Source organism: Thalassophryne amazonica, chromosome 1, assembly GCF_902500255.1.
Source record: "Thalassophryne amazonica chromosome 1, fThaAma1.1, whole genome shotgun sequence".
Classification (NCBI taxonomy): Eukaryota; Metazoa; Chordata; class Actinopteri; order Batrachoidiformes; family Batrachoididae; genus Thalassophryne; species Thalassophryne amazonica.
Genome location: NC_047103.1, coordinates 34,842,236 through 34,861,113, shown reverse-complemented (window position 1 = coordinate 34,861,113; position 18,878 = coordinate 34,842,236). Strand labels below are relative to the sequence as shown.

Here is an 18,878-nt window from a genome sequence, read left to right as displayed (position 1 = left end):
CGCACTTCAAGCAGGGCGCCATCTGGTGGTGGTGGGCCAGCAGTACCTCCTCTTCAGCGGCCCACACAACAGTTTTAAGTGATTTTTTTTTTTTAATCACCCTCCAGTTCAGGCATCATGAGGGAGAAACTAGCTTCAAAACTTTTCCCTTTTTGTAGCAAGCTGTAAACATTTATTTCTGTTCTAAAATTGAACATTATAACATGGGCTTCTATGGAACGACTTGCTTTTAGAGCCAGCCTCAAGGAGTCATTCAAGGAACTGCAAGATTTTCCACTTCCACATTGGCTTCATTTTTCAGTACCAGAGGTTCGGACTTGACACTTCACCCTGGAAGTCAAATGTAAATTACACCTTAAGGAAGAAGTAAGTCTTATATAAGCTCTGAGGCCTAATGGACCTTTTTAATATTCTGGCAACTAAATGTAGGTTAACATTTGTCATGCTTGGCTAATTGTAGCACATTTACATTTTGAATATTCTGAAAACATTGTATTTAAATCAGTAGGTTTTCTCACCTTGACCTGCCGGTTTCTCAGCAGCTGTTTCACTGCTTTCTCAGTGTCCTCCCCCTGCTGTCAACCACGCCACCCTGGCCTCAGCTCTGGACAGCTTCACACCAGTACATGTGAGAGGGGAGCCGCTCTGTTGCATTTCCTCTCCATCTCTTTCACTAGCGGGGTGGTGTCCCAGAATTCCCAGTTGTGCCAAGTGGATAGACAAGGCCGCCATGGCGCAGATTTCATCCAGCAGGTGAGGCAGCTCTGACGCCAGCCATCACAAGGGTTCGTGCTGCCACAAATGCAGAGAGCAGCGTACACCTCCTCAGGACTGACACCACACTTTTCTGCCTCCTACAAAACAGAATGCGTCATAGTGCATGGCCGATTTTGTCTCTGTGTCACAAGCTAATATTAGCAAACTGCAAAGCTGGAAATAAAGATGATTTTGAATTGTGATGCATCCTGAATGTAAACATAGTAGTCACATACTAAATGATTTCTACTCTACCTAATGCTGAAGAATTTATTTAAAGTCCAGTAAAAAAACTGTGATTACCTGGAGAGGTGGGGGTCAAGAACAAAAATTATTTGGTCTACTTAATCATCATTTATTCGATCATTACTGGTATCCATTGAGGTGGTCTGGTCTGTTTACACCAGATGCCCCTCCTAACAAATCTCCATATTACATGGAGAATAAGCAGAGATGGGGTTTGAACCAGGAACCTTCTGCTCTGGAAACAAGGTGCACTGACCACTTGGCCACCACCCCTCTTTCTTGCAATTTGTGTCATAAAATAGAGATGAGAAAATGCCTTTTCTGTGTCTTTACTCTTATGAGTTGGCACACAACATTTGCATGAAATACATGAGGTTGAAAGCAACCCCTGGACTCATCAGGTCATATTTGTAGATTGTGAGAGACTGGGTTTTTTTTTTAATTTTCAATTAATTTTCATTTATATAGCGCCAAATCATAACAGAGTTGCCTCAAGGCACGTCACACAAGTAAGGTCTAACCTCACTTGAGTGAACCAACCTTTTTCCTCACTACACAAATCAAAACCCTGATGGAGGCATCTTTGAAGTGTTAAAATTGATAAGAGTAGCTTTTGGTTTGGATGCGTTGCTGTGAGAACTTTCAGAAGCTGATCACCTACTCTTATGTACTGGATGAGTTTGGTGCCATCTTCCCTCATCAGCGTCTGTCTCTGCAGCTCCAGGTGGACCCTGGGCTTTGGTTTGGGCTTCTTCCCCGCCAGGGACAGATCCTGTGTGATAGACAGAGTCTGCCGGAGCGACTGGGGAAGAGAGGCTGCAGCAGAGTCTTTACATCCTAAGTTGCACACCGCACACACCACAGTGGGTTTCGTGTTCACGTAGGTGCAGTGCTGACACGTCCACTGGAAAGAGAAAATAAAAATATGGTCATTAAATACACAAAATAAACACACGCATGTAAAGCCTTAATAGAATTTACAGATAATTTAGAGATAAGGCCATCAGTCTGAGGATTCGGGCTGAGAAATGCACCTGGAGCAAAAAAACACAGAACAACTGCTTTTAAAATACTACATTTCTTCATCCACGACAAGGATCAAAGTATTTTCAGACGTCATTTTCCAAAATCAGGACACTTTATGTGGATAAGTTTTCATCAGGCTGTGATGATGAATCTGACTGAAACAACAGGTTAGATTAAGACTTTATATTTACAACGTGTGTGAATGGTTTTAATATTTGAAACGGTCTGAACTGTTCAGATGACTGCAGCTTTGAGCCAATCAATACACAACATCAACGGATGCATTTCAACTTATGAATAATTTACAAGAAACATGCGTAAGGGCCCCTTCACATATAGTGCAAATTTGGTCGATTTGGACATAAAGTGCGCATGAAGCAGGAATTGTGTGCAAAATGTCTAAAATCGTAGCTGCGTCGTACACCTGTTTCTAGAACTATTTGCGCACACCAGCGGCTGAAAGACAGTGTGTGTGCTGTGCGAGCCCATCAAACCCTCTCGTGGCAGGTGTCGGCCAAATTCTAGTTGACACTCACGAACATCAAACACCGCTCGCATGGCACTTAGAAAATGTGTGATTTTTGTCTAAGTCAGGGGTGGCCAAGTTCGGTCCTCGAGAGCCACATTCCTGACACTCTTAGTTGTCTCCCTGCTCCAACACACCTGAATCCAATGAAAGACTCATTAGCAGACTTTTAATGAGCCTTTCATTGGATTCAGGTGTGTTGGAGCAGGGAGACAACTAAGAGTGTCAGGAATGTGGCTGTTGAGGAACGAACTTGGCCACCCCTGGTCTAAGTGCTCCATGAGTGTGGCTTTGCAAACAGACACCGTGACACGTTGATGTGTGTGCTGAACTGACAGGATGTGTGGCCGCCCACAGGAGCAGCTGTGGGGAGCTGTGGATCTGGACGTCACGGTTGGGGACATCCAGAACGTCACGGCTGGGGACGGCTTTCCTGCGGCGCACCATCCACACAACACGTGTCAGGCAGGACATGCACAGGGCTGGCTACACACACCGACAGCAGATGTGGACATAAGAGCACCCTGCTTCTCATTCATGTCATTTCATGACTGTATGTCTGTGACCATGGGTCATCTACAGAGGAACAAATGGATCATACTTGTTTTGTCCACTTGATAATAGGGATTCAATACAATGTGGTGTTTTTATATGGTGTGTGGTTTTATTTTTTTTTAAATACATCCATGTCCTTCCTGATATCAGGCAGTTCCCCACACCATTCACATGACAGCGATGGTAGCTCAGTGGTAAAATTTTTGACTGGCAATTGGAGCTTTTGGAAAGTGCGAGTTTGATTCCCATGGGTGGCGTGTAATTTGCATTTTTTTTAATTTTTTTTGTGAAAAGCTGCTGTGTTCCTGTGTGCACATAAATGTCGCATGTATTTTTTATTTTTTTTATTGTTTCTTCACAGCTCACACTGTGTTCCCGTGTGCACGAACTGTCGCACTGGAATCGTGCACGCCTGCCCGTCGGCGCGATGTTTGTGTGGTTCGCTCATACAAGCTGTTATGATGTGAGTCGCCCTGAGTTGTACATATTCGCAGTATGTGTGAAGGGGCCCTAAACAATCGCATAACTTACCTACAACTTATGGGCTGTGTATGCAGGACGTATGAGACATATGTCGGCATGCCTGGAAAATATTGTGCATGCCCAAAATTTTTCAATGAACTCGCTGAACTACGACGTATACCAGCAATGTGCTCTTAACTTATACAAAACTTTCCCATAATGTATTAGACGAACACCAGTGTATTTGGCATATTTTTAATACAATGGCGTGCGATGGCTAAATCACCAAGGTGTGACAGGGTCATAAGAATGGTGAAAGGCAGACAGTGAGCAAGAGATGAACTATTAAAATGCAAAGACAACAGTTTTGAATTAGATAAGCATGAGTAATTTGTGAATGTTTTATTCATTTAATGGGGGGGGGGAGTTAAGGAATAGTATCACAAAAGATTGATATTTTAAGAAACCATCACAGTCAGAGGTTTCGCTTTTCATATAACGTGCAAAATGTTAAAACTCTGTATCTTTCAATTATCATGTCAAAGATCTTATGAAACTGCACTGATGAATTTGGTGTCATTACATAAGCTAGGCTCTATTTTTAGAACAACCTTTAAAAATAGAGCCCAGATTGAAACTGTCAACCTTCCATTTTAACAAGTACCATTTAGTCAAAAATATCAAGTGCTTGGTTTTAATGATCTAGCAGTAACTGCACTGTAAACCCTCAATTTGGAGACTCCTGGCAAATAAAGTGCATGCAAGAATTTTTTTTTAAAATGACGAAGCTTAAATAGTCACAGGCAGTGGTGAGACAAACCTTTGCAGCGATGTCAGACAGCGATGCTAGACTGGGTAGTGCCGGGGACACAGGTGGGCGAGTGGACAGACGGGGGCGCTCACACACCGCACACAGAATGCTGCTGCCTTGGTTCATAACTGTGCAGCTCTTACACTGCCACTCTGAGGCAACAAAAGCAAAAAAATCAAACTGTGTTACTGATAATATTCTGTCTTATACTAGGTATACAACACTACTAGAGATTTAGGCATTTACATTTAGGCATTTGCAGTACAGATACTATTTCGCTGGGCTCATTTTTTTCCCCCCACTTACATCATTATGTCAACTCTGATCAAAATATGAATTATTGTCTGGATCCAAATGCAACCTCACCTGTTCTTAGATATTAGTAGTGTTGAAAAACTTGAGTCTGGTCTTGGTTTCAACTCGGTCTTTGGGATTTTGGAATGTTGGAGAGTAGACTGAGTCAAGACAGAATCTTTGGAAGGGGTGAAGATCAAAATGTCTTTGGTCTTCATCTGAAATGCCTAAAGGGTACCTTTAGGCATTTCAGGTGTTGGCAAAGGTATGGACTCACTAAGTGCCGGTCTTGTTTCTACTAATTTCTTTGTGCTCCACCTTATTTTGTTTCATTTCATTTTACAATCCCAGGAAAAATATATATACAATATATACAATAATAACTAAGAGTAGCAGTTTTTAATCTCTGCGTGAATGTCTAATGAGCTACTCTGTATGTAAATTTGTCAATGTAAAACATCTAACCTGTGTTGGGTGATGAAGACATGGTGGTCAAACTTTCCTGAACATTGGATGTAGGTGTGGCAAGACGAGGTCGTTCGCAGGTTTCACAGAGCACAGCTTTCATCTCATTCACTGTGGTGCAATGAGCGCATTCCCAGGGCGAAAGAGATGGACTGGAAAACAACAGAGAAACAGAAATTGCATGCACATTCTGGTTTACAGCCCCAACAGGTTCTGGTTGAAGATCACAATCTCTCTGTGGCAAATGTTTTGGTTCTGAGGTTTTCACAGTTTATGTCTCAAATTCATCACATGTTAACACATCAACTCACATTGAAATTTGGTGCAGAAGTAGACCTTGTGTTTGAGCAGGGTGCTGGGTTAAGGTGCCCTGATATTTGCATGACTTTGATCCGTGCACTGCACGCACGTCATCGTGACGATTTCACCCGCTGTGTTCCCAGATGGACGCAGCGCTTTGTTCCACTGGCTGCCACACACTCTGCGCTGGACGCTGCGTATATAATTATTTCGTAGTGAATTACTCATTTTCTCTGCAAGTTGGCTGCTGAAAACAGCTCGAATCGCTTCTTGAATCACAGAGGACCGCTCCAGCCGGAGCCGTTCGCACGATGAACGAGCTGGAGAAAGCCTTTGGAGCCATCTAAAAAGGTAATTATTTCCCATGTTTACATTGTCGTGGCTTGGTAAAACAGCTGCATGTTCTTTCCTTCTTGTGTGCAGCTTTAAATGTATATTTCTGATGGATTTAACATCGTTATAATCGTTCAGACGAGCTGCGCTCTGATGCGATGCACTAACGCAACCACTCGGTCTGTTCACTCCACTTTACTCAACTTCACGAGCTGCACATAGTGTTGGCAAGCAGATCGCACCACACTGCACAACATTTATGCATGAAAGATTTTTTGAACATTTCAAAATTCTCTTTGCGCAGTTACACGCTCCGGCACCCCTCTCACGTTCAGTCTACACCTGTTAAAGACAAGTTTACTCTCCTGCATGACACAGGGTGTGCAAGTGCGTGCATCAAAGTCATGCGAGTGTCACCGCACCTTTAGATTCACAGCCACACTACCTGTCGGTGTCCTTTTCAAGACACTTCATCTGCACTGTCTCAGTCAACCCAGCAGTGAATGGGAACCTGCTTTTTTTGGGGAAGTAACCTAAATACCATCCAGGAAGAGGCAGCAGGGGGCATAGTGGTTAGCACTGATGCCTCACACAGCATCACAGTGTCTCTTACTGCAAGGGCCTGAGTTCTCCAGATACAAGAAAGAGATAAATTAATCTTTTAACAAGTTCAACAGTTTTAACAGGTCAAACAGATGCACTTCTGATGGCGATTTCAGGAAGCCTATAAAAGCCTCTTAGTCTTGATCCAGGAGAATCACAAACCCCAGGCAGTCCGAGTCCTCGGTCAGCTTCTCAAGTGCTGCAATCAGGGGATGTATTCCGCAAACACCACAGCATCCTCCACCAATCCACAGTCAGTGAAATGAGTTTCCATGTTTCACGCTGATGTTCAAAGTAAGGAACTGATCTCATATCTGAAACCTCTGATTGCTATGGCTTAACTCTGTCTATTTTTTCCTCATTTACTGCAAACCACTGACACCAAAATGAAATAAAAAAAATAGGGTTTATAAATGAGTGTGTTAAAGTTCCTTTTCTCCTCACCTGGATATTTTGGCAGGTGTAAGGACTGTTCTGTTGTGGCTTCGGCGGTCAGGGTGAGCGTGGAACAGTCGGTCACAGTTGAGACACAGCCTCTGTACACAGGTGGAACACTGAGCGTGCACAGCAGAATGGCCACAAATGGAACAGGAGTCTTTAGGTATAAACAAAAACAAACATGGTTTAAAATGCAGACAGTAATATTAATAACCAAAGATGGAAAACTCCGGCTTCAGAAAGTAAAAGTCTAACCACATATTTGTTCGATCTTCCTAATAAACCAGCTGATTGTAATTAGTTCAACTCTTAAGGTAGGTGGATGAGCTAATTATTGAGATCACCTGTTTTCAGGGCATAGGTAAAAGCAACACATGGTGGGGTTTTTACTTTTTGAAGCCGGAGTTTTCCACCTCTGTAAAGTTGGCCTTGTGATTTATGACTTCTGAGCTGGCACACCCTGTTTGGTTTGCTGTATATTGTCTCTCTTGTGATTTGTTCTGGAAGGGTGGCGGTGGAAAACGGTTGTCACATGCGTCACAGAAGAGCTGACTATCACAGGCTTGGCAATGAATGGAGGAAGTTCCACCACACAAGTGACAATTACTCACTGCAGGAGGTTCTGGAGAGAAACAAAAATATTGAAGTTTCTAAGTATAAAATCTGTCTATCAGTGTTGATGAATCTGCCCATCTTCAGTTCACTCTTTATTTTCTGTTGTTATTACTGGATTATCAGTTTACTAATAAATTTTCCCTCACCTAATCAAGAACGATTTCTGTTAAAATCGCAGTAACAGATCAAATTGAAATTTGTGCAGGAAAAGCAAATAAGTGTTTAAGTTTTTACTATCTTCCTCACAAATAACTAAAGCAGGCTGTCAGGTGTGGCAGCAGCTCACCTTTTGGAGGTTTTGGAGGTCGGTCATGCCTGGGGCTTGGAACAGGCTTTGAAGGAGGTAACGGATCCTGAGGTTTGTCTTCAGGTTGTTCACCGGGTAGGACAGCCACAGCGTCGTAAAAAAGCTCTTCCTGAAGAAACGAATATTGCAGACCAGACAATTAACACTTTTTATTCTTAAAAACATTTTTTTCTATAAACTTTTGTTTTACTCTGATAGTGTGTGTGTGCTTGAGTCTAACAACAACACAACATACAAAAACTAGGCATCACATGGCAGCTGAAGTTGTCGGTTTATTCCCATTTCGTCTACAGTGAAATTCCCATTTCGTCCTAGGCAAAATTCCTGTTTGGTCTACACCCATTTTGTTTCGACCACTATTCGCATATTGTCTCTCCTAGTTTATCGACTACCCAAAAGTGTTGAACTTATAAATCAATCAAAGAGTGATATTGCCACATGAAATTTTGTAATAACATGTTGTGAGAGGTGTAAAATGATTTGCTAAGGTGTGATAATTATCAGTCACACCTATGTGTTTAATCTAATTATTACTCAAAGCTTAAAATCAAAGGTTGAAAGCTTTCACACCTATGTTCTGCATAAACATAAAATAATAAAAACTGCACTTTTAGACAAAGGTAGATGAAATGGGAAAACTGTCAAAATCGTGTGTAGATGAAACGGGAGTAGATGAAATGGTACATAGATAAAATGGAAGTAGACCAAATGGGAAGTTACCAACTTGTCAATCCTTGGTGTTGTCTCCTTTTCCCTTGTCCCTGTTCAGCCGCTTCCTGTTTGCACAACTAGCATGGAGACTTGATCTTATCATAGGCTTCAGTAAATTTTATAATTGTACAGCTGTAATTTCTCAAAGACAAAACTATTATAATCAAAACCATGATCAAAATGAAAGATTTAAACTAAATTGTCACACCTTATTACTCAAAAAAAAAAAAAAAAATCTGTTAATGATGTAACCCTTTTAAGGTTGACACCATATTAAAAACAGGTAATGGGGAACAGATGCTGCAAAATGTCACTAACCCATGTACTTACGCATACATACTACTATTGAACATCACATTTGAAAATACATTTAGTGTTGGCAACTTTCAGAAAATCTGCAAGTTCTTTGGCTTCTCCCTTGTTTTTGCTCAGAGTTTCCCCAATAGACCATATGGATTTTGCATGTTGATTTGGCAAACTTTTATACAGGAGTGCCTTCATGATGTAAGTCTGCATTAAATGAGTAAATGAGCCAAAACTACTTTTGACCAAAACTGTACCACTTAAGGGGACTAAACACAGTTACAATCCAGCCTCACTACCCATGGCTGACACAAAAAATCTATGATACTCTTGCTTGCCAGAGTGGAAGCTAAGTCAGCCAGGTAAGGGTCAATGAAGGATTCCAGAATAAATTATGAAAATGGTGTAATCCCATTGGAAAGTATACCACATTATTTGTCTGATCATAAAGAGTCCAAAAAGGCATAGTTTGGACAATCTATACGAAAGTTATGGCATGATGGGGTAAATACAAACAAAAATGTTGACCAAAGGTCAATTTAAATTCGTACAGGGTACAGTCAAAATTTAACTTGCTTCAATTTTGGTTAAAAAAAGTGATGCAATTATTGGCTGAGCTAACAGGAATAATTAATGGAATAGTTGTTGACTGTGTTGAATGCTTAATCTCTAAAGTAATGGTCAAACAAGACAACGTCCATTGCATTCTTATGACACGTACTAATTAAGCAAGATGGTACAAACTATTAATTATTAAAACTATATAGACAATATGTAGCTGACTTGAAAAGGGTTACATGCATCAAGAAACTTGCATTTACCACATACCAACTGAACTAGTTCAAAACCAGGTCTGCTCAATATTCCCTTTTAGCTGTTACTTTGGGCATTGCTTTAAAAACCTTCATTGGTCAGAACCTGATGTCTCAGATGTCATGAGTTTAACCAAAGTGCCCAACAAGTTCAGATCCATGTTACCTATAAGAAAGGGTTATGAGACAGGTAGGCAGTATAGAGTAAAGTTGTTACAAACGTTTGTATTGGGCCTGCTGCATGACTGATGGGATGATATCTTTGAAGTGTTCTTGGTGAGGATGTGTGCCCTAAACAAACAAATAAACAACACACACACACACACAAACAAAGATGAAATAAGAGAGGATATGATATGGAATGAATTCCACAAACAACTATGAGCTAATGTTCATCACAGACCTTCACAGCATTCTGGTGAGTGCTTATGAACAAATACGAACCTGAATGAGCAGATCCACCTCTGCACCAAAGTCATGACCTCCAGCGTCACTGCAGCAACTTTGTCAGCATCTGGGTCGGTGATTTCCTCTGGAAAACTGAGGCCATCTATCTGCTGATTGGTGTAACCATAGAGATAAAGGACTGTTCGCCCTCCCTGTGGAAGGAAAGCATGACTGAAATCATTGTTCTTGATTAGTCTAAGCAACCAATTAAGGCAGCTAGAAACCTGAAGAAAACAGGAAGCTCTTCAGACCTTCTCTTCATAATGTGTGCCTCAGAGACTTATCCACAATAGACATTAAGGTGAATGATGCTAGGAGTCATGCAGGTAAATTTTTAATTATGAGAACAGATGTTCACAGTAAAGCTATCCACTGGTCAGGGCTATGCTCACCTTCACGGCATCCACGGTGGCTCTGAATACGGGGTTATTGTGTTTGACGCTACGCCAGTATCTGGGCCTGGTGGGGCTGGTCAGATTACAGCCATACTTCTCTAGGATACTCAAGGCCTTGGCCAGTCGACTCAAAGATGCGGCAACCTGTTGTCCAGATAAATTTGTTAACTTAATAATGTCACTTTTCACTGTATTTACTATAGATAAACAAACAGTAAATGTAGCATTTGTGCTCAAAGTTTACATACCCTGGCAAATTTTTTTTTTTTTTTTTTGGCCATTCTTCAAGAATATGAACACTAACACAAAAAATTTTTTTTACTCATGGTTAGTGGTTGGGTGAAAGCCATTTATTGGCAACAGACAGTGTTTACTCTTTTCAAATCATAATGACAACAGAAACTACCCAAATGAACCTGATCAAAAGTTTACATACCCCCCTTCTTAATACGAGGGTAGTGCCCCCTTTAGACATCATGACAGCTGGAGTCTTTTGTGGTAGTTGTGGACGAGGCTCTCTGATGGGAAAAACTGCCACTGAATGTTTCGGACTTTATTTACTTCAATTACAAAAGAAAATACAAACAATATGGCACTCTATGGTAAACAGTGTTGCCACAGTTACTTTGAAAAGTAACTTAGTTTACTTTTACTGATTACTCAATTGTAAAAGTACTAAGTTAGATTACTAGTTACTTTTTTAGTGACTTTCCCCAGCTGCCGACAACAACCCTCTGCCACCTCAACATGACAATGATACCTGTTTTGCCAAAACTCACTTTATAGTCACCCTTTCTTGACTTCAATGAAAATAAATACTTGTTTTATAAAAAGTAAAATAAAGACGCCTTTCTTGACCTCATATTTAACTGTTGACAGCACTGTAACAGTAAAACTTGCAATTTCGAGCCTACATTGTTTATAAAGGTAACTATTAAATTCTAACATTTTTGTAACATTTCAATTCTCTCTAAACATTTTACTTGTCGAAATTATTATTATTTTAAGCAATATTAGTTGTAGTAAAAAACGGCTTCAAAATTGCACCTTTAATCTAGGGGTGTTGTGGGGGAGGGGGCACATCCTTGCCCCACGCCCCATTCCATCTAGATTCGCCCCTGCTTTGGCGTTTGAGCACAAAGAATGGATAACATTTATTTATGCAGAAAACAGGACCAGATTTACAGGTAAGAAAGTTTTATTGCGTTTTCACATCATGTGGTCCTCAGAAAGAGAGTTTAGGTGCATTTGAGTGGAAAATAGTGTTAGTTGTTGACGCGTCGCGGAGGATCAGCTGTTTTTAACGAGACGATACGGAGCGGCTCAGCTCAGAATTCTAAATAAAGGAGGAAAAAAAGTATAAAAATGTCTTTGTAAAGCTCAGTGCAGGTGTGCTGATCACCGCGCTTTAAGAGGTGAGGACGAGTCGAGCAGCTGCAAAAAACCGCAGATTAAAAGCTCACAGCTCGCTTAAAGTAGGCAGTTCAGTCGAACCCCGACCTCCTGCCCACGGACCAAGTTTAATGCTGTTATCGACCCACAATGAAAAATAATAGTAACGCACAGTGACATGGAGAAGTAACTTTAATCTGATTACTGATTTGGAAAGATTAACGCGTTAGATTACTCGTTACTAAAAAAAGTGGTCAGATTAGAGTAACGCGTTACTAAGTAACGCGTTACCGGCATCACTGATGGTAAATCTGCGTGGAGTAGACAGTTCTCAAAAACTGAGTGACTGTGCAAGAAGTAGAAGAGTGAGGAAAGCCACCAAGACACCCAGACAACCCAGAAGAAGTTATAGGCTTACGTGGCTGTGACTGGAGAAATTATGCACAGTGCAAGCTTTGCATTTTCTATCACCAGTTATCCATCTTCATGATGAAGTGGTATAGAGGAGGATTTTCTTAAAAAGAAGACGTGAAACTTTAATTGCCAGAAGGTACATCTGAGATGCAAGCCTGGATTTGATCTGTTTTGGTGAAAGAAAATCCTTCTCTGCTCTACTCCACTATGAAACTAAGAGTAGTGATGCAAAATGCAAAGCTTGCAGTGAGCACAATTTCTCCAATCACAGCCACATAAGCCCATAACTTCTCCTGGGTTGTCTGGGTGTCTTTCATCACTTTTCTACTTCTTGCATAGTCACTCAGTTTTTGAGAACTGTCTACTCCATGCAGATTTACCATAAAGTGCCATACTGTTTGTATTTCTTTGTAATTAACGTAAATAAAGTCCAAAACATATTCAGTGGCAGCTTTACCATCAGAGAGCCTCGTCCACAACCACCACAAAAGACTCCAAGCTGTCACTGATGTTAAAGGGGGCACCACACGGTATTAAGCAAAGGAGTATGTAAAGTTTTGATCTGGGTCATTTGGGTAGTTTGTGTTGTTGTTATGATTTCAAAAGAGTAAACACAGTTGTCTGACAATAAATGGCTTCACCCAACCACTAACCATGAGTGAAACAAAGCTTTTGTGTTATCATTCATATTCTCTGAAGAATGGCAAAAAAAAAAAAAAAAAATCTGCCAGGGTATGTAAACATTTGAGCACAACTGTATCAGCTGACAAATCAATCTTGAGTGTAAATACAGCATATATATATATTTATTCTTTCATCTCGTTCGATCTCGTTCTTTCATGACCGAAAGAACGAGGTCGCGAGTACAAGCGGCCGAGATGAGTTTCCTCCACAGGGTGGCTGGGTGCTCCCTTAGAGATAGGGTGAGGAGCTTGGTCACTCGGGAGGAGCTCGGAGTCGAGCCGCTGCTCCTCCACGTCGAAAGGAGTCAGTTGAGGTGGCTCGGGCATCTTTTCCAGATGCCCCCTGGACGCCTCGTTGGAGGGGTGTTCCGGGCACATCCCGTTGGGAGGAGGCCCCGGGGAAGACCCAGGACACGCTGGAGGGACTACATCTCTCGGCTGGCTTGGGAACGCCTTGGAGTTCCCCCAGAGGAGCTGGGGGAGGTGTGTGTGGATCGTGAGGTCTGGGCGGCTTTGCTTGAGCTGCTGCCCCCGCGACCCGACTCCGGATAAAGCGGAAGAAAATGGATGTATGGATATATATATATAAATAAAAGAGATTAAATTATGATTAGCTATCTGAAGAATCTTTTGATTGGATCCTGGTGAATAGATGAAGAAAACCTTTTGGGGTTTTTTATTGATTTGTTCATCCATGCCTGTACAATGAGTTTTTTGATGTACAGTGTAAATAAAATAGCCTTGCATGTGCAGAAATTTCCTCTGCGATTTTCTGCCCCCTAGTGGTAAAACAAATCCAATTCAGAAAGGTTTATTGTAGCCCCAAACCTGTGTGCTGAAGACACCATTCTATAACATCATATTATGTAAAGACTTGAAATTTTACTTTTGTAACTTTGTTACAAGTGAGGTTGCATTTAATAGTAGATTTAATTATTGGTTAATATTGATATCATATGATGCAGTGGCACCCTTAATTGGTGTAAGCGGGTATAGAAAATGGATGGATGAATGGATGGATGGTGCAGTGGTAGTGTTCTTGCCTCCCACAAAAGTCAGTCCTCAGTTCAAAGTTACCCATACCTTGGTCAAATCGACTTGATAACCCATGCTCTACAGAACAAACGTTTCAGGTATATTTCAGTCTCAATGTTATCCTTTGGAATCTTGGTTTATAATAATATGGTTAATAATATGCATAGTTCTTACACTGACAACTTTCTGGTAGTCTCTCCATTCCACAGAATTATTCAAGTGGATTTCTAGTTTTTAAGTTTCACGTTCTGTTGAGACAGTATTATGGGTAAAACTATTTAATCTGCATGGACAACAAATATTACCTCCTGAGTTTTGGAGCCTGTGGAGTTCTCCTTCAGCATGGCCTCTGCTGCAAGATGACAGTACTTCTCCGACAGAGGCACAGGGAGGCTGGCCATGGCCTGGACATCAGCCCTTACACTCTGGGCTGAGCCTGAGGACGAGAGGAGAGACTGGGCTCTCCTTCTCACCTCATCCATATGGACAGATGCAGAAACACTGGTCATTGCTGGTGGGACAGAAAGATGATAATTAAAGGGCTTCACGTGGGTGAGAATTTGATTGCAAGCAGACTCATGTGATGAGTGTTTGTTCTGAAAAAGCCCCAATTTAAATCAATTTTTCATGCTGCCTCATGTGATCAACATATGAAGCAGCCATAACACTCACATTGCGCTGAGTGAAAGACAGGCCAAGCCCCAAGACATATTCAGTGACTTAGAAATATTTATGTAACAACTCTTAACTTGTCAAACCAAACTGGCTGTAAAAGTGCTGATTTGATGTGCAGAGCAGGTAGATCAGTGGGAAAAGGAGATGGGCAATCAATATGTAGATGCAGGCTTGAGTATAGGTTTACACTACTTGTCTGTGTCATTGTACAAGACATTTCATCTACGTTGTCCCAGTCCACCCAGCTGGCCCTGGGTGGGGAAGAAACCTATGTTAACCTGCCATCCCATCCAGGGGGAATGGTAGACTCTCAACTGCTTCATGTTACAGAATTTGGAGATTAACTCCAGCGCCAGTGGGCCTCAGAATCTAAATAGGACTTACATTTTGATGTTGTAGAGATTTGTACCCATTGTAAGATTAAAGAGCATAATTTTTATAAGCCTGAATTCTTTTTTTTTTTTTTGCCTTTAAACAAACCATGCTGTTAAAAAAAATTACATTTGTAAAAGTCACCGGTGCCAACATCTCTCTTTTTTTTTCTCCAAATAAAGCTAGAAATGTCAAGAAAAATCGTTTCTTTACATTTTGTGTAGCTATTACATCATTTTGTGTTGTCGCTGTTCTCATGAAATGGACACATTTTCAGTCTAGCCACTCAGAATTCATCACTCCTCACACAGGGAACACTTGGGGCTACATTTGAAGACAAGAAAAACGCTTCAGCTTCTTCTTTTCACTTGGGGTCGCCACAGCAGATCAGATATGGATGCACAGTATCATCTACAAAACCAAATTAAGACTTAACTCTGTTTTGCATATACTGTATAGAATTAACTTAAATAAATCAACACATAATTTAGCAAAAATAAATAACTAAAATTACTGCAGCCACAGTCAAGAAGCTCAAAGGTCCAAGAAAAACTTACAAACATGTAGTAAACGTCTAAATACGAAGTTATAAACAGCAATTTGGAGAGCTTTGTGTAATTTATTCGGGCACTTGTTGAAGCTATCTATCTTATTTACGCACAGTTGAAACCGAAACTTCTTGAAAGACAACATTTCAGCCACATACCGCTAAAATTAACCGTCTTCAACACTTTAAGTACTTAACTCTGCCTCAAAATAAAGTATTTGTTTATTAATTGATAAGGGTTTTTTATTTCCCCGAATTAATGTTGTCTTACCTGCCTGTTCTTCATGTCAAGCTAGCTTAGCTTTAATACGGAAGTCTTAGCACAACAACAACGCAACAATCCTGTCAGAATTTCCTTTTCAAAATAAAAGCCATGTGCCTGCGAACATTTTTTAAAATATATTTGTTATTACTATTAATTATTGATGTTATAGTTCAGTTCAAAAAGACACGTCATATACAAGATAATAAAATTCACAACAGAAACAATGGAACGAGTGGCGAACCATATCAAACACTTCTTGAACAAAAAGGAAAACTTACAGAGAAATATTAATAATTTTAACTGAGTGCTGCAACTACTACAGAGTGCTTTACAACATCAGTATGATACTAGGCATTTACACACTTAAAATACAGAAAGGTTTAAAACACTAACATTAAACAAATCAACTCATTAAAAAATAAAACAGCATAAAAAAGAATAATTTTGAACTATATAATTTATTGAGACTCATAATAAAACCACAAAAATTTAAATCAAATACTATTAATGTAAGAAAGATATTTGCTAGTAAGTCCCTTCGGCTGCTCCCTTGTTTTCACTAGTGGTTGCCACACCAGATCCAAGGTGAATCTGCATAATGATTTGGCACAAAATTTGATAATGGCCAAATTGTGTTTTGTAAGTCTGGATTTAAAAGACTCAAGAGGATTTGACTGAATTAAACAATATATTTCAATTGCTGTTTGTAACAAAGCGAATATTGCCTGTGGTTGGAGCAATATCTGGAGCACAAGGTGTCTTTATATGCAGACAGTTGTTGGCTATATGTTTAGGACGCAAGAACCTCTCTACCAGCAGCAATCTCTCTACTAAACCAGTTTGAATTCCTATCTGGATACAAGCTGTACCTGCACAAAAGTTAACTGGAAGTGTGGTGGCTTAGTGGATTTCATGGTGAACTGAACTGTTTTGATGGAGCACTTCTTTCATTCACTCCAGTGTCTAAAGGTGTACTGTCAACATTGTGCAGGAAAATTTCCATTGACTTGTCCAACTTTCACCACATCATAACACCCGGAAACATGATTTTAGGCATACATTATCTGATGATCAGTGACCTTCCACCCTCAATTCCATGTACAAATCAAGACAAAACTGCCCAGTACATTTTAAGGTCCTTCAGAGCATGCATGTGTACTTAGCCTGGAGGCAGGTGGAGAAGAGGTCAAAGAGGAGGTTTATGGATGTGGTGAGGGAGGACATTCAGGTGGTTGGTGTGACAGAGGAATTTCCAGAGGACAGAGTGAGATGGAAACGACTGATCTGCTGTGGCAACCCCTAAAGAAGAAGAAGAGCACCCATGCATGCAAAGTTAAATTGTCCAACATTTACTCTGATACAACCTACAGAAGGCAAGACTCTTGATTTACCAGTTGATTTATGCTCCTATTCTCACCTAGTTTGGGTAATGACTAAAAGAATGAGGTTGCGGATACAAGTGGCACAAATGAGAGTCCTCCATCGGGTATCTGGGCTTACACTCCAGGACAGGGTGAGAAGCTTGACTATCCTGGAGGGAGGTCTTCCAGGCACGTCCAAATGGGAGGAGACCCTGAGAAAGACCCAGGACATGCTGGATGGGAAGTGTGAGGTGAGCTGCATGGTCTAGTGACACCGTGACCCAGTACTGGCAGAAACTGAATGAATGAACAAACAAACCCAAATTGCAAAAAAGTAAAAACAGTAATGTTACCCTGTATCCATCATGCAAGTTTTGATAGTTATAGTATGGTTCTTACTAGTCATCCTAGTAGAAAACATCCATATGTTCTCTACAATAGCTAGACTTGTTGGTCTTCCAGTTATTTCACCACTTAGTGTACCAACTTCTCCAGTTTTTTTTATGGAGGGATGATATTAAACTCCAAAGCTTCTAAAAGTCTGTGTCCGCAGCATATAATGTCCTACCTTAAAGCTACAGTGCGTATGAATTAGGGTAATATTAACAAAAATATACAGATGTACCGTTCCAGATATCACACATCATCAATATTGCCCATTTTTACGTTGCTGTTGTGAGTGCATGTCTTCCCTTGAAACCCTCAAAAAAAATACATTCGAAAAAAAGAAAAGAAAATTATTAAATGTGTTGTGTCGGACGCGGTCGGACCACCGACCCAGCATGAAATAAGCAGAACACGGTTCAAAAGATAACAGAATTTAATAGTCATAATAAGTGCAGTGATAAACAACCAAAAATGTCTGCGGTCTGGTGAGGTGAAAACACGGCACGCTCTCAGCAGCGCAAACGGTCCGGAGCCACAGCAGTTCGGACCCAGGGACCCCGCCGACACCCCCCAGGTGGCCGCGACAAACCGAGTCTGTGAAGAAAGAAAACATGAGGTGAGTCCAACACTCTCCACCCAGAGAGACACAGCTCAAAAGGTGCACACAATCAGCAAACACTTCCTGGCTTAAATATATATCAGCTTCTAACCCTGCAGGCACGGAACAACTCAGTTCAAATCGCCACTGCAGCAGAAGCTGATTAGACAATTAGCATAACGTGACAGCTCAATAACACAAGATGTGAGGGACACCAAATCCACTGTCATTACTTTATAAAAGTCACCAAAACCAAATTACCTCAGGAAGTGTGCTGAAGAGCGTGAGACCTCACCCAATCCTCCTTCACAGACTGTGGCGTCAAACCTGGAGCGGTCTCTGCGTCCGTGATGGTGAGATTGTTCTCCTGACGCCGATCTCACAAGGTCGAGTCTCTGGCAACCACACATTGTGCATTCAAGGTTTAAATGCAGCAATCTCTGATTAAGACAGAATACACCACAGTTGTGAGTCCTGATGACCTGCACGTGAAAACAAGCCTCAGGTGTTCAGGGTGAGGTCCTAATACTCAGCCACTCAGTCCTGAATGCATACCACCTGGTGGGAGAAACAGAAAACAAAAACCAAGCCAGCCAAACACCCCAGCACACAACAAAATGTCCCTTTTAAATAACTGAGTTTCACATATGTTGACAGCAGTGCATTTCAAACATGGTCAAATTAGATTTTTTTTTTTTTTTTTTTTTTTTTGGCAGTGTAATTTTAAAGCATCTTATTTGGTGT

At 40.9% G+C, this 18,878-nt stretch overlaps 1 protein-coding gene across 1 annotated transcript in view; it reads right to left on the bottom strand.

Annotated features, from left to right (window-relative positions):
* Positions 1-15,856, bottom strand: part of LOC117508013 (E3 ubiquitin-protein ligase RNF31-like) — a 40,836-nt gene extending 24,980 nt beyond the window's left edge. The window contains 15 exon segments of the mRNA XM_034167721.1: positions 519-566; positions 568-779; positions 782-854; positions 1,664-1,906; positions 4,392-4,534; positions 5,142-5,293; positions 6,822-6,972; positions 7,275-7,338; positions 7,340-7,437; positions 7,717-7,846; positions 9,785-9,854; positions 10,008-10,162; positions 10,403-10,549; positions 14,235-14,440; positions 15,795-15,856. Coding sequence (XP_034023612.1) covers positions 519-566; positions 568-779; positions 782-854; positions 1,664-1,906; positions 4,392-4,534; positions 5,142-5,293; positions 6,822-6,972; positions 7,275-7,338; positions 7,340-7,437; positions 7,717-7,846; positions 9,785-9,854; positions 10,008-10,162; positions 10,403-10,549; positions 14,235-14,438 — 1,890 coding nt within the window. The 5' untranslated portion in view covers positions 14,439-14,440; positions 15,795-15,856.
* Between the last annotated feature and the right edge of the window lie 3,022 nt (positions 15,857-18,878).